The sequence below is a fragment of the Sinocyclocheilus grahami genome, unplaced genomic scaffold (assembly GCF_001515645.1).
Source record: "Sinocyclocheilus grahami isolate Dianchi unplaced genomic scaffold, SAMN03320097.WGS_v1.1 scaffold1014.1, whole genome shotgun sequence".
NCBI classification, from domain to species: Eukaryota; Metazoa; Chordata; class Actinopteri; order Cypriniformes; family Cyprinidae; genus Sinocyclocheilus; species Sinocyclocheilus grahami.
The window spans coordinates 37,846-51,751 of record NW_015506193.1 but is presented as its reverse complement, the minus strand read 5'-3'; the positions used below and the strand labels follow the sequence as shown (position 1 = coordinate 51,751).

Sequence of the window (13,906 nt, the reverse complement as noted above, 5' to 3'; positions counted from 1 at the left end):
CTGGGTCAAAACAACCCAACCGCTGGGTCAAAACACCCCAATATCTGGGTCAAAACAACCCAACCGCTGGGTCAAAACACCCCAATATCTGGGTCAAAACAACCCAACCGCTGGGTCAAAACACCCCAATATCTGGGTCAAAACAACCCAACCGCTGGGTCAAAACACCCCAATATCTGGGTCAAAACAACCCAACCGCTGGGTCAAAACACCCCAATATCTGGGTCAAAACAACCCAACCGCTGGGTCAAAACACCCCAATATCTGGGTCAAAACAACCCAACCGCTGGGTCAAAACACCCCAATATCTGGGTCAAAACAACCCAACCGCTGGGTCAAAACACCCCAATATCTGGGTCAAAACAACCCAACCGCTGGGTCAAAACACCCCAATATCTGGGTCAAAACAACCCAACCGCTGGGTCAAAACACCCCAATATCTGGGTCAAAACAACCCAACCGCTGGGTCAAAACAACCCAATATCTGGGTCAAAACAAACCAATAGCTGGGTTTGTCCCTTTTTAACCCAGCGCTGGGTTATATTTAACCCAGCATTTTTTAGAGTGTATGCTCTCACAGACAAAAGAGGAAATAGAAAAGAAAATACTATCTTTTCCTGGTCTTCAAGTACAAGACAACTGAGGGAAAACACATGAGAGAGGGGAAAAACCTTATATAATCATGTCTTACCTGTATTTTGATACTTATCACTCTCTTCCGAGTGTAAGATTACCCACAGTTGCTTTCATAAAGAGCATTATGTCATGATTACAAAATATGACAAGTATGCTCATAAAAACACCTCCCATATCATCACATTTATTTTACAGTAGATATGTTTCGCAACCATAAATGTAAATTCTCCACCCATGTATGAATGAAATTATGCAACACAAGAAAAGTTGGAAAAATACTTTGTTGTGCTTATTTCAAGATACTCTGCTAATTGTATTACTATTTATTAATTGTCTACCACCCTGTCAACTGGTTATCAGTACTGATTATCATATTTTAAGATTTTTGTCTAATGTGGATATGCAGTATATTACAAGCAGTTCCTTGAAAGTGTTTTCTTTCATAGACCGGTCAAAATTAAAAGAAAAAAAAAATGTTCAAGAGTAATTAAAAGTACAATATTAAATTATTGAGAATCTAATGAGAAATAGTATTGAAAAACAAACAAACATCCACATAAATGGTGAATTTAGAGTATGGGAGACATGTGCTTAATTGTCAGGAAAATAATACAGAAACACAAATCTTAATGATCCTAATTTTCTGATCAGTACTAATAGTCAAAACAATACAATACATAAAATAGGAAGTGAATAAGGTGCTAAAACAGAAATACAGGAACTGAAAACAAAACAAAATACGGGGTATAAAATTAAACAGACAATGAATGAAGATTAGAAAATATGAATATAAAACTAAAGTATAATTTTCATGTAAATGTGGCTGTTTGTCTTCCTGTAATAAGGTCAGCAGAGTCTCTCTCTCTCTCTCTCTCTCTCAAATTCAAATTCAAATGAGCTTTATTGGCATGACTTGCACAGTATTGCCAAAGCATTGTCCATTACGTGAGTAAGGAATAAACGATTATATAATGCATAAACAAAACAAGAAAAGATCTGTAAAATAATTAAGTAAATAAGTACATGTGTACACAAACAAAAAAATACAAACAAGAAAAATATTAAAGACATTGTTTAAAAAAACTAAAACAGCTGCACAACAGCACATGAAAGCAATGCTCTTGCTTCAGTTTTGTCCACTGGCTGACAGTCTTAGTTTGTGACAGGCTGATACATATCTTGCTGCTGTTATGATCATTTTGGAATCTTCCCCTAAAATGTGACTTAATTTTTCTGTATTTGGTAATGCCATAAAATGTGGTTTAATTTGTTGGAATTTGGGGAAATATGCAGCTCTAATGTAATCACAGTGCAGTAAGTAATGTTCCTCTGTTTCCAGCTCTTTCTCTCTCTCTCTCTCTCTCTCTCTCTCTCTCTCTCTCTCTCTCTGTCGGGGGAGGAACAGGTCGAGTCACCTGAAGCAGGAAGTTGAGGAATAAAGGTGTCATTAAAACACAAGATCAGCGCTTTCTAGCGCACACATACGCGCGCTATACATCACCGGACTGATCACTGGGAGAATATGGTAGGTTAGATTTAATTATGTTTTATAAACGTTTACATAATAAACGTGTATTGTGTAACAGCTGAGACAGGCATTCACTCTAGTAGATTACATTAAAGTAACGCTTTACCCTTCTTACTTTAAAACTACAAACCGTTTAGAAGTTGCTTTAGTGTTTTACCCAGGGTCCGAAGGGCTGAAGCGCAGTTTAGTTGAATGCCCCTCGAGCTTGAAACGTAGACAGCTGGAGAAGTTGAGAAGGTATCGTAGCGTCATTGGCAGTATATTAGAGTTTAGTCGTGTATGTCTGTATTATAGCCCTGTGTGTGCAGGAGTTTTACACTGTATGTGGTCTCTTATTTAATCGATGAATCAGAAACTCTTCATGGAAAGTGTTGTAGAAGTAGGGGAAGATATGTCATTATAGAATTTAACAGAGGACACAGGTCTGGAATGCACGATTTTAATAAACAGGTGCTCACTGCTTTGTGTGTCAAAAGTTCACTGCATTAAATATCTACAGTTGTAATACTGCAGCAATTAGTAAAAGCAAAGAGGAAAACTCCACCTGATATAAAGCTCTATGAATGTATTTTGTTTATCATGTGCGTTGGAGTGCATGAGTACATAATGTTACCATTATTCAAAGATGATGCCTGAGCCCCTTGGACAGTCTGGAAACCGATTTAAAGCAATTTCCCACATTTATTAGTAAAATAGCAAGTCACTACTGGGTTGATCTCCGTGTATTTTGCGTGCACTGAACCATTTTCACTGGCCTAGAAATAGTCCAATACCCTCAGATAAATAAGTCTGTCAAAATTCTGATTATATTGCAAATAAATATCAAAGTCAACTCAGAAACAACATGTAACCTTTGAAGGATAGATTACACTTTTAAAACTGTTGTACTTTATATTTACTGTATTCTAATATGTAATAATTACAAGACTACAATTTTAAATAAGTTTTTTCTTTTCTTTTTTTTTTTTTGGCAATATCCATGCATTATTTTTGGGAGGTTGATGAAGGATTAAATTGTACTTATACATAAATGATATGGTCACTGTAATTGTGTTGTTCATTAAGTTATTACTGGTGTTACATTTATTACATTCATTGCAGTTATACATGCTCCCCTTCTGTTTTAATGGTGGGTAATATATTCCTGATCACATTTTTAGTCATTTTCTCAAATTATATGGAAAGTTTTCCTAGCAAAACTTGGATTTTAATAACCCTAGTCAAAATTCCTATAGGAATGTGTACAGGATTCCTAGTATAATTTAGAAACAATCCTGAAGGACCCTATAATCATTCAAGAGTTTACTGGACTTTTATTCTGATTTGATAGTATATGAAATTCCACTTGGGTGGGTGGAAGTGGTAGTATCAAGATAAAGTGATTTTTGCAAGTTGTAATGCATTCTTTACAACTGGTTCCCAATTACAATAGAAATTCCATACTAAAAATATATAAATTGATTGCTCAGAAGAAATAATGAATGAGTGGATGAATGAATTTATGAAGATCAAATCATGTAAAGCATAAAATATGTGCATGTATAAAGAAACAACCTTATAACAAAAAAGTACCTTGTTCTACTGTTTACATTTTATATTTATTCAAATGTATGTAAATATAAAGTTTAATTGCAATTTATAACTTGCATTGTAATGACTTGTTTTTTTCCCATTTATTTGTTTATGTTTCAGCCTTATTCAGAAGCAAGAGCAACATGTCAGGGCAGCATATGGATGACACAGCAGCTCTTACACTGAAAAACCTCCAACATACGACGAGATGCAGTCGAGGTGTTACCATAAATCCGCTGGCCTGGGCCAAGACAGACCTGACCTCCATGACCTACAGATGAAGGTCAACTTCTTTCGTAAGCTGGGTTACTCTCCGCAAGAGGTGAAGGCCGCTCTGAGGAAGCTCGGCCTGGGGACGGACACCAACGCGGTGCTGGGGGAGCTGGTGCGTTCAGGGGCCAAGGCCGTGCCCTCCTCTAGCTCAGACAGTGATGATGGTGGGTTCAGTTTGCCCCATCAGGGAGGAAGCTCATCTAGGGGACAGGACTCAATGCTGGAGGACACCTCTGAACCCGAAAGTGACCTGAAACCAATTGTTATTGATGGCAGCAACGTGGCCATGAGGTGAGGACATGGTACTACTGGCCTTTTTTCTTCTAGAATTGTTCAGTAGTCTTTCAATCGAAACAGAATTGAAATTGAATTGGAGATTGAAAACTAAGCAGAGTTTTGAGGGTTTGCCAGTTTAACTAGTATCAACAAGTTGACATTACAAAGGGAAATGCATGACAGCTGCACTCTGGTAGTGAATAAACTTTTCCCAAATTTTACAAGGCTTTCACTTTGATTCCACTTTTTTTTTATGTTGGTTCACCTCAGATTGTTGTAACAGTAGGAACGTTTTTTTAAAACGTATTTATAAAAACATGACTATCACATCCAAATAATGCCACAAATACAGACTTGTTGATATTTCTTTATTTGGAAGAAACATCAATTGTTTAATAATTAATTTCAAAAATAGTAACTAGTGCGTTCAATGTAATTTTACTTACCACTTCCCATAGTGAATTGCTCATATTGCCTTTGGGCTTTAAACTTAGACCTGGTTCTTCTGAAAAGGTTTGTACTTCCTCTTTATCCATGCTTCTCTGTTCTCCAGTATGCAAATAATATGCACTTTTTTAACCATTTCGCTTCCAGGAGGCAAAGGTCTCAGGCTCAACACACTCAGCAACATTTTTAGTCATGCATTCTTCAAAGGTTGCACTAGGGAATTTTGTGAAAGACATTCTTCCTTGAAATGAAGGGTTTATAAGTAGTCTAGGAGAGGTGGTAAATTACAAGACTTTATGCACATTCTGTGTGAAAGACTATTAATGCATTGGTATTTGTGGTAACATCATGACGTAATGGAAATGGCTGTTGTTCTTTCGTGTGTTTTGTTGGGTGTAGCTTCCCAGTCAAAACAAACATTTCGGTCATCATTTCTGTCTGTCTTATCTCCCGGTTTTTCTTTATCAGTAGTACTATAAACATATCTGACACACATCTGTCAACAACTACAGTTTGCGTTCCAGTTGTTGTACTGTTGTAGTATTCCATAATAAGTTTATGTAACTCGTGTTGTATTTTAGCTTGCCTTCTAGTTGCATTAGTGCTATAAGTAATTCCAACATCCACAGCTGTATATATGTATATATATATATATATATACAGTATATATACACACACACACACATATATATATATATATATATATATATATACACAGTAGTCAACATTTGAAGTGAATCATAAAAGTTCATCAAAATTGTCCTTAGACGAGAATGGGTATTGTTTTGGTTTTAGGACAACTTTGATGAAAGGTTTTGATCCACTTCAAATGTTGACTACTATATACTGTATATTAATAATAGATTATTCATTTAAATACTTATAAGTCATCTTGAGGCCCCCTAGTGGGCCCCGGACCCCTGGCTGCTTTAAACTATTAAAACAGTCTGTATATGCATGTAAAATGCATAATAAGGCATTTCTAACTACATTGCCCTCCACTAATATTGGCACCCTTGGTAAATTTGAGCAAAGGTGGCTGTGAAAATAAATCTGCATTGTTTATCCTTTTGATCTTTCATCATTGAAGTAAAACAATTTTAAAAATTGGGGAAAACGCACATTGTGAAATAAATGTTTTTTCTTCAATGCATGTTGGCCACAATTATCTTGAGTAAAATGTTTCTGAAGTATACTCCCATTCATATTTACCTTTTTTTTAGCACACCAGTGTTAAATTTGCCCAGCCATGACTTCCTGTTCCACAGGATTATAAATAGGAGCAACACAAAGACCAAATTCCCTTAATCATCCATCACAATGAGAAAAAAAAAAACAAAGAATATAGTTCTGATATGCAGAACAAGATTGTTGAGCTTCACAAAATAGAAAGTGGCTGTAAGAAAATAGCTAAAGCAATGAAAATCCCAATTTCCACCATCAGGGCAATAATTAAGATGCTCCAATCAACTTAATATGTTACAAATCTGCCTGGAAGAGGACGTTTGTCGATATCGTCCTAATGCACGATGAGGAGGAGAGTTAGAGTGGCCGAAGTCTCTTCAAGGATCACAGCTGGAGAATTGCGGAGATTAGTTGAGTCTTGGGGTCAGAAAGCCTAAAAAATATATCAAACTCCGGCATATTCAGTTGTCAGACATGATTGGAACTTCAAACGGGACTGGCTTCTATGGTCAGATGAAACTTAAAAAAAGAGCTTTTGGCAGCAAACCCACCAGATGCACTTGGTGCAAACAGGGATAAAAAGTAGCCCATGCCCACAGTTAAATATTCTGCTGGATCTTTAATGTTGTGGGCCTATTCTTCTGCCGGAGGTCCTGGACATCTTGTTCAGATATTGGCATCATGTATTCTTTCAAATACCAACAGATAAATCTAAACCTGACTGCCTCTGTTAGAAATCTTATAATGGGCCGTGGTTGGATTTTCCATCAGGACAGTGATTCAAAGCAAACATCAAAATCAACACAAAAATGTGTCACTGAGCACAATATGAAACTTCTGCCATGGCCGTCCCAGTTCCCTGACCTGAACCTTATAGAAAATGAGTGAGGTGAACTGAAGAGAGGAAGCACCAACATGGAGCTGTGAATCTGAAGGATCTGGAGGGATTCTGGATGAAAGAATGTTCTCTGATCTCTTGTCAGGTGTTCTCCAAACTCATCAGGCATTATAGGAGAAAACTCAGAGCTGTTATCTTGGGAAAAGGACGTTGCAATATTTGGGTGCCAATAATTGTGGCCAATGTGAACTAGAGAAAAACATTTATTTCATTATAAGATTTTCCCCCCACTTGTTTTACTTCAATGACAGGTTAGAATTTTTTGAATGAAAGATCAAAAGGATAAACTATGCAGATTTATTTTCACAGCCACCTTTGCTCATATTCACCAATGGTGCCAATATTAGTGGAGGGCACTGTATCTGAGCAATTCATGTGATTTACTACAGGCAACACACATCGCCAAACCACACAGAATTATTAAAGAGCCGTTTACACAGGACTTGTAAGGAGACTTAAAAAATTTATTTGACATGGCATTAAAAAAAAAACATTACATTCATGGTGTGAGACCTAACCACCAAAGACCTCTAACGTGTACAGACCAGTGGTTTTTGGCATGCATATTCACCGATTTACTCATTTGCCAATTTCATTTATCTCTCTTTTTTACTGTCTCTCTTGTTCTCTTTTAGTCATGGGAACAAGGAAGTGTTTTCCTGCCGTGGGATTGAGCTGGCAGTTAATTACTTCCTTGACCGAGGACACAGAAATATCACTGTGTTTGTGCCTTCCTGGAGAAAAGAGCAGCCCAGACCTGATGTACCTATTTCAGGTAGAGACACTCCCTCAGCACTTTTGGTAAAAATGAGTCATCACAGACCGATTTGTCTGAAAAGCGAAAACGCCCATCTGACTGCACAGACTCAAATATGCCTATACTTCACACTGCAAAAAAAAAATATTTTCTTCAGCATTATTTTTGTCAGGTTTTTCAGTAAACATACACTACCGTTCAAGAGTTTGGTGTCAGTAAGATTTTTTTTTAATCCAGCTTTGATCACAGCAATAAATTACAGTTTAAAATATATTCACATAGAAAACAGTTATTTTAAATTGCAATATATTCACAATATCACTGTTTTTACTGTACTTTTGATCAAATAATTGCAGCCTTGGTGAACATAAGAGACGTCTTTCAAAAACATTAAAATATTACTGACATCAATACATTGTTGTAAAGCTGAAGCTTTTGACTCTGTTGTGCATTAATAAACAATGTGGTGTTTTCACATTGCAAAAATTAACATGTCTTCTCATCTGTTTATAACTTCAACTATAGCATAATTTTGTCAAATGTTGCCGTTCATTAGTTTGTTGCAAAACAGTCCCTGTGTACATCTGGTACTGGTACAGCATGCTAGTGCAAAATGGCCTTTGTATTAGGACTTCAGGTTTATCAGGCCAGAGGTGTTGATGTGGAGATAATAATCTCACTTGTTTATGTCCCTGGACTGTCTCTCTTTTGTTGTGAAAGCCCCTGCTCAGATTCCTCAAATCAATTTGAGCAAGAACAGTAATAACAAAACAAGAAGAATAAGGAAGAGTTAAGTTTCCTGTAGGTCTCAATGGGAATTCCCCACCAGGAAGTTCAAGAGATTTCCTTATCACCTTGAGTTTCACTGTGAATCGTTAATCGAGTCTGGTGCTGTGTGATGAATTATTGCCTCTTTCCTGTTTAATAGATGATGGCCTGTGTTCTTGGGAATCTTTCAGTTTACCACCTCCCCTAAGTAGCATTTGATATGGTTACCTTTGGTGGATATTAAATGCTAATTTGGGGGAATAACCATTTGTTTTGAATCTGTAATGTAGAAAACTGGTCAAGCAAGGGTAATTGCATCAAAAATTAGTTACAGCTTAAAGGAGTTGTCTATAATAATTGTCAAATTGTTTCAAATTGATGGGAGTTATGGTCCAGTTATTCTATCAGCGACTGGCAAATAATGTCCCATGACTATAAGAAAGACAGCCTTCATTCCAAAGTCATGCTAAAAATTGTCTACAAAAGTAATGAAAAATGTAAAAAGTGTTTGTCTTTATTTCCAGATCAGCATATTTTGGAAGAGCTGGAAGGGAAGAAGATTCTTGTATTTACACCTTCACGAAGGGTCGGAGGAAAGCGTGTGGTCTGCTATGACGATCGGTTTATTGTCAAATTAGCTCACGATCTGGATGGCATTATAGTGTCGAACGACACATATCGTGACCTGCAAAGCGAACGTCCAGAGTGGAAACGTTGCATTGAGGAGAGATTGCTTATGTACTCCTTTGTTAATGACAAGTATGTTCTTACAAATATTCTTCAATAGCTGCTAATGCTTTTGGCAGTACCTCATCTTATTCCTATTCATTCACCACAGGTTTATGCCACCTGATGACCCTCTCGGTCGTCATGGACCCAATTTAGATAATTTCCTTCGGAAAAAGGTGATGTTGCTTGACCACAAGCGACAACTCTGTCCATATGGTAAGTAGTTATCAGGTTCTGTCATTCAGAATCATATATGCCATATTAACCACAAACTACTAATTGAAATACATTTCTAGGGTGGTTAATTTTATGTGTTAGTTCAGTGCAACTTATAAAAATATAGCCCAATAAAAAATGGACATCATTAATCATGCCCAATGACTAATTTTCCTACCATCAAAGACATTCAAGCTGGATTTAACACCCTGTAGGCCAGTGATAAGCTCAAGCTCGATTAAAAGAAAACAAAGCAAAATGGTATACTGACTTCTCAAACAATTGTAAAGTCTGATTTCAACTGCAATTTTCTTCAGTTGGCTGGCTTTTCTTAGCAAATACTGATATATGTGATTTGATGTAAATTGATTAAAGTTCCCATATTATGCTAATTTACAATTTCATAATTTTATTATTGGGGTCTGCTAGAATACAGTTACATTATTTAAAGTTCAAAAAGCACATTATTTAACTAATACTGCTCATTGCTGCAGCAACTCTTTTCTGCCCGAAAGACTCACTGTCCTGTCTCTTTAAAGCCCACCTTTCTGAAAGCTCCAATCTGCTCTGATTGGTCAGCCACTTAAAGCGTGTATCAAAAATGTAACGCCCCTTACCATAACTGGGTTTCAGCTTCAGAGGCTTCATGGGCAGCTGTAAACAGAACGATGACTATGGTAACTGTTGTGTTGGTATTGGAAGTCCATACAATGTCCAAACAGCATCTATTTGACATTGTAAAGTCACCTATACAACAGTTCCTTGAGATTAGGCCAGAGTAGCCAGTAAGTGGGCATTATGCAAATGTTTAACATAGTGATGGATATAACAGCATGACTACAAACAAGACGTTTCAGGCAAGTGTTTTTTTGCTGGAGAGATTAAATCCCATTGGTGTCAGCTTTGTTATTTGTACCTTTGCAGACTGTTTACATCTGGGGTGTCTGCTCCTGCTCCTTGAGGGCCAATGTTCTGCAGAGTTTAGCTTAAACCAGCTCCAACACACTTCGGGTTAATTTCTAGTGAAGTTTCTAGTGAGTCTGAAGATTAGCTTTAGGTGTGTTTAATTAGGGTTGAAGCTAAACTCTGCAGGACAGTGGCCCTCCAGGAACAGGTTTGGATACTTCTGGTTTACATGCAAAAAAAGCTATAACACACTAAAGGTGAAATCAAAAAGCATAATAGGAGCCCTTAAATAAATCTGCATTTCCTGTAATTCATTCATTCATATATTTTTAATCGTTTGATAGCCCTAGTATTTGACCTAACTCTATATCGGAGGTTTTCAGTCCTGCTCATGGAGACCCATTGTTCTACAGGGTTTAGCTTAAACCAGCTCCAACACACTTCGGGTTAATTTCTAGTGAAGTTCCTAGTGAGTCTGAAGACCTTGATTAGCTTTAGGTGTGTTTAATTAGGGTTTAAGCTAAACTCTGCAGGACAGTGGCCCTCCAGGAACCGGTTTGGATACTTCTGGTTTACATGCAAAAAAAGCTATAATCACACTAAAGGTGAAATCAAAAAACATAATAGGAGCCCTTAAATAAATCAGCATTTCCTGTAATTCATTCATTCATATATTTTTATGTATATCTATATCAGAGGTTTTTAGTCCTGCTCGTGGAGACCCATTGTTCTACAGAGTTTAGCTCCAACCCTAAACAAACACACCTGAATCGAGGTCTTCAGGATTACTTGAAAATCACAGGCAGGTGTGTTGGAGCACGTTGGAAATAAACTTTGCATGGGAGTGGGTCTCCATGAGCAGGATTCTCTCTGTCGACATACAAGGTGCATGAATAGAAAGAAGTAGACCAGGGGTGGCCAACCTTGGACCTGGAGAGCCACAGTCCTGCAGAGTTCAGCTCCAACCATAATCAAACACACCTGAACAAGCTAATCAAGGTCTAAGGGTTAGTAGAAAGCTACAGGCAGGTGAGATTTTATCAAGGTTGGAGCAAAACTCTGCAGGACTGTGTCTCTCCAGAACTGACGTTGGCCACCTCTGAAGTACACCAAGGATGAGCAAATCTGGTCTTGGAGGTCTACTGTCCTGCAGAGTTTACTTCCATCCCTAATCAAACACACCTTAAAAATCTATCCTATGTCTCCAAGGTTGCTAGAAAAAAAGACAGGTATTTTTGATTATGAATGGAAATAAACTCAGGATAGCAACCCTCCAGGACTTATGTTGCACATTCCTGAAGTAGACCTTATAACACATTTGTCATTTTACTCTTCAGGAAAAAAATGCACATATGGGATCAAGTGTAAGTTCTACCACCCAGAGCGCACAAACCAGTCACAGCGTTCTCTAGCCGATGAGCTTCGAGAGAATGCCAGACGGTCTGGTTCAAAAGAGGACAGCAGAGTAACTGGGCCACTAAAAGGCATGTACCCAAGAAATGACCCTGGTTTTGGGTCCTGCTCACCCTCTTTGGAGCAAGAACTGGAACAAAAGCTCAACTTGGATCCCAAGAGCTCTGACGGCAGGGATGTTATGCTCCAGTACTGGGACGACATTTTGTCCACAAAAAAGCCCTTATATACAGCCACAGTGGGACAACGCAGTGCTTTGGCAGACAGAACCAGTCTGCTAGCACCTTACCCAACAAACCCTTCGTCCATTTTCAGTTCTGACTCAGGGCTTGGATCCTACCAAAGCCAGTTTTCAGATCCATCCCAGAGCATTGAGTTGCATAGGATGAGATCCAATCATTCACCAATGTCTGGTAACCCTGGTGTACCTGCAGGTGGCCAATGCTACTATGATAACATGAGTCCTTTCTCCAACCATCAGCCCAAATTTGGTGCCTGCAGCTCCCTACCTCTGCCTAACCCTGTCCAGCATTACAGTCTTCCTGCTTACGGTGCCTGGTCTTACCCTTTCTTCTTACCACAGGCAACCAGTTTACCTGAACCTATACCCTGTCCTAGCTCGCACATGTCTCCCGGTGTCTATGGAAGCCAGAAGCACTCAGGCATGCCACAGTCCAATGCTTTCCAGGAAGAAAGAGAGGAGGTCAGGAAGAAGCTTCATGCGATTTTTAACCCGCATCATGTAAACAAAGTTATGGAAATGTTCCCGCAGCTGAAAGATGCGCAGCAGTTGGCAGCAAAGGTTCTCAAACTCAAGTCCAGTGGAGAGTTCTACTGATTCACTGAAACTTTGGGATCATAAAAAAAGACGGCATGCCAAGTTTCTCGAAAGAAAGAGTCTCTACACTCTCAGAAAAAATTAGCAAAAATTACCTTTTTAGGGGTACCGTTTTACCCTTAACAAGTTTGTAGTAGTACTTGGTAGTAAAGGTACCTATTACTACTCTAAGGTACTAGTATACACCTTTTAGGGGGAGATAAGATACAGATTTGTCATTGGGGCACTCCCCAAACTTTGTACCTTTTTACCCCTAAATATTCATAGTAGTACTTTAAAGGTACCCATTACATCTCTAGTAATATGCAGCTTTTAGGCGTAGATAATGTACAAACTTGGCCCTTTAGGGGTACAACAGCTTGTCACTGGGACATTCCCTGAACTTTGTACCTTTTTTTTTTTTTTACACCAACAGATTCATAGTAGTACTTTTAGAGGTACCTTTTACCACTGCTATTACTTGCTACCACTTTAAAGGTACCTATTACTAATAGGCACCTTCGAGGGTAGATAAGGTTCAAACTTGTCCATTTAAGGGTACTGCCCCATTGACAAGGTGTTGTACCTCTAAAGGTAAAATTTTTGCAATTGTACCTTTATTTCTGTAGCTTCGGTAGCACTTTTCTGTGTTTTGTGCTCCTTTAAAATCTCAGAAACCTTAATGACTTATCACATAGTACGTGTGGTAACTCTGTATGACTACAAAGTCAAATGTGTGTCTAGATGTTTTTAAGAGGTTGATGCACATTGCATCAATTGTTGCTCCTAATGTGTAGCAAACTGTACAGTACCTTGGCTCGAAGGCTACAGATTTGGTTTTGGACAGAACCTGAAATGTAATTTGAGCAGTCTAAATATAGTTGTATGTAATTGCAGTAATTAAGGAACAGCCCTGTTTTCAATGTTCAGAGTAATTTTGTAGTTAGTAAGTCTGCTGCTAATTGTTCATTCAAAGCAGCTCCACCACAGAATCACTTAAAATAGTAGTAGGTGTGATTCCTTGTCTCCTGCACTCTTTTCATTGTATTTCTTTGTTTCGGGTATTAGGGGTGGGAATCCTCTGATAGATTTGTATTACAATACTTAAGTCAAGCACTGTGATTTGACTCTGTGATGCATTGCATTTTGTTGAAACTTACCAAAGTGCTGGACATCATATTTAATTGTGCTTCAATGTTATGTTTCATATCAGGTTGGTTCTACTATGTAACTCTGAGCTTGTGGATTTTGACGATTTGAATGTACAAAGGACATCTCACATCTTTCCTTCTATGCAAAATTTACTTTCATCATCTCATTGTTCCAACATCCGCTCTCAAACAACAGAAGAGCAAATTATTTGCACTAATTAGTCATGATTTTACATTTATACATGTCAATATGTCAAAGGCTTGACGTAACGATGTATATTATACAATGAATAATTATAAAAAATATTGAGGCTTTAGATGTTAATTCAACATA

General features: G+C 37.9%; 1 protein-coding gene across 1 annotated transcript; it reads left to right on the top strand.

The window, feature by feature from the left end:
- The first annotated feature begins 2,067 nt into the window (after positions 1-2,067).
- Positions 2,068-13,157, top strand: zc3h12aa (zinc finger CCCH-type containing 12Aa). Its single transcript, XM_016250914.1, has 6 exons — positions 2,068-2,161; positions 3,857-4,300; positions 7,451-7,590; positions 8,865-9,099; positions 9,179-9,285; positions 11,529-13,157. The coding sequence occupies exons 2-6, from the start codon at positions 3,945-3,947 to the stop codon at positions 12,440-12,442; spliced, it is 1,752 nt and encodes a 583-aa protein (XP_016106400.1). The 5' UTR covers positions 2,068-2,161; positions 3,857-3,944; the 3' UTR covers positions 12,443-13,157.
- The last annotated feature ends 749 nt before the right edge of the window (positions 13,158-13,906 follow it).

Excerpts from the sequence above, each read along its gene's own strand:
- zc3h12aa (XM_016250914.1), top strand. The coding sequence starts at position 3,945 with ATGCAGTCGAGGTGTTACCATAAATCCGCTGGCCTGGGCCAAGACAGA. Across the intron at positions 4,301-7,450 it reads GGCAGCAACGTGGCCATGAG|TCATGGGAACAAGGAAGTGT; the intron begins GTGAGGACATGG and ends GTTCTCTTTTAG. Across the intron at positions 9,100-9,178 it reads TACTCCTTTGTTAATGACAA|GTTTATGCCACCTGATGACC; the intron begins GTATGTTCTTAC and ends CATTCACCACAG.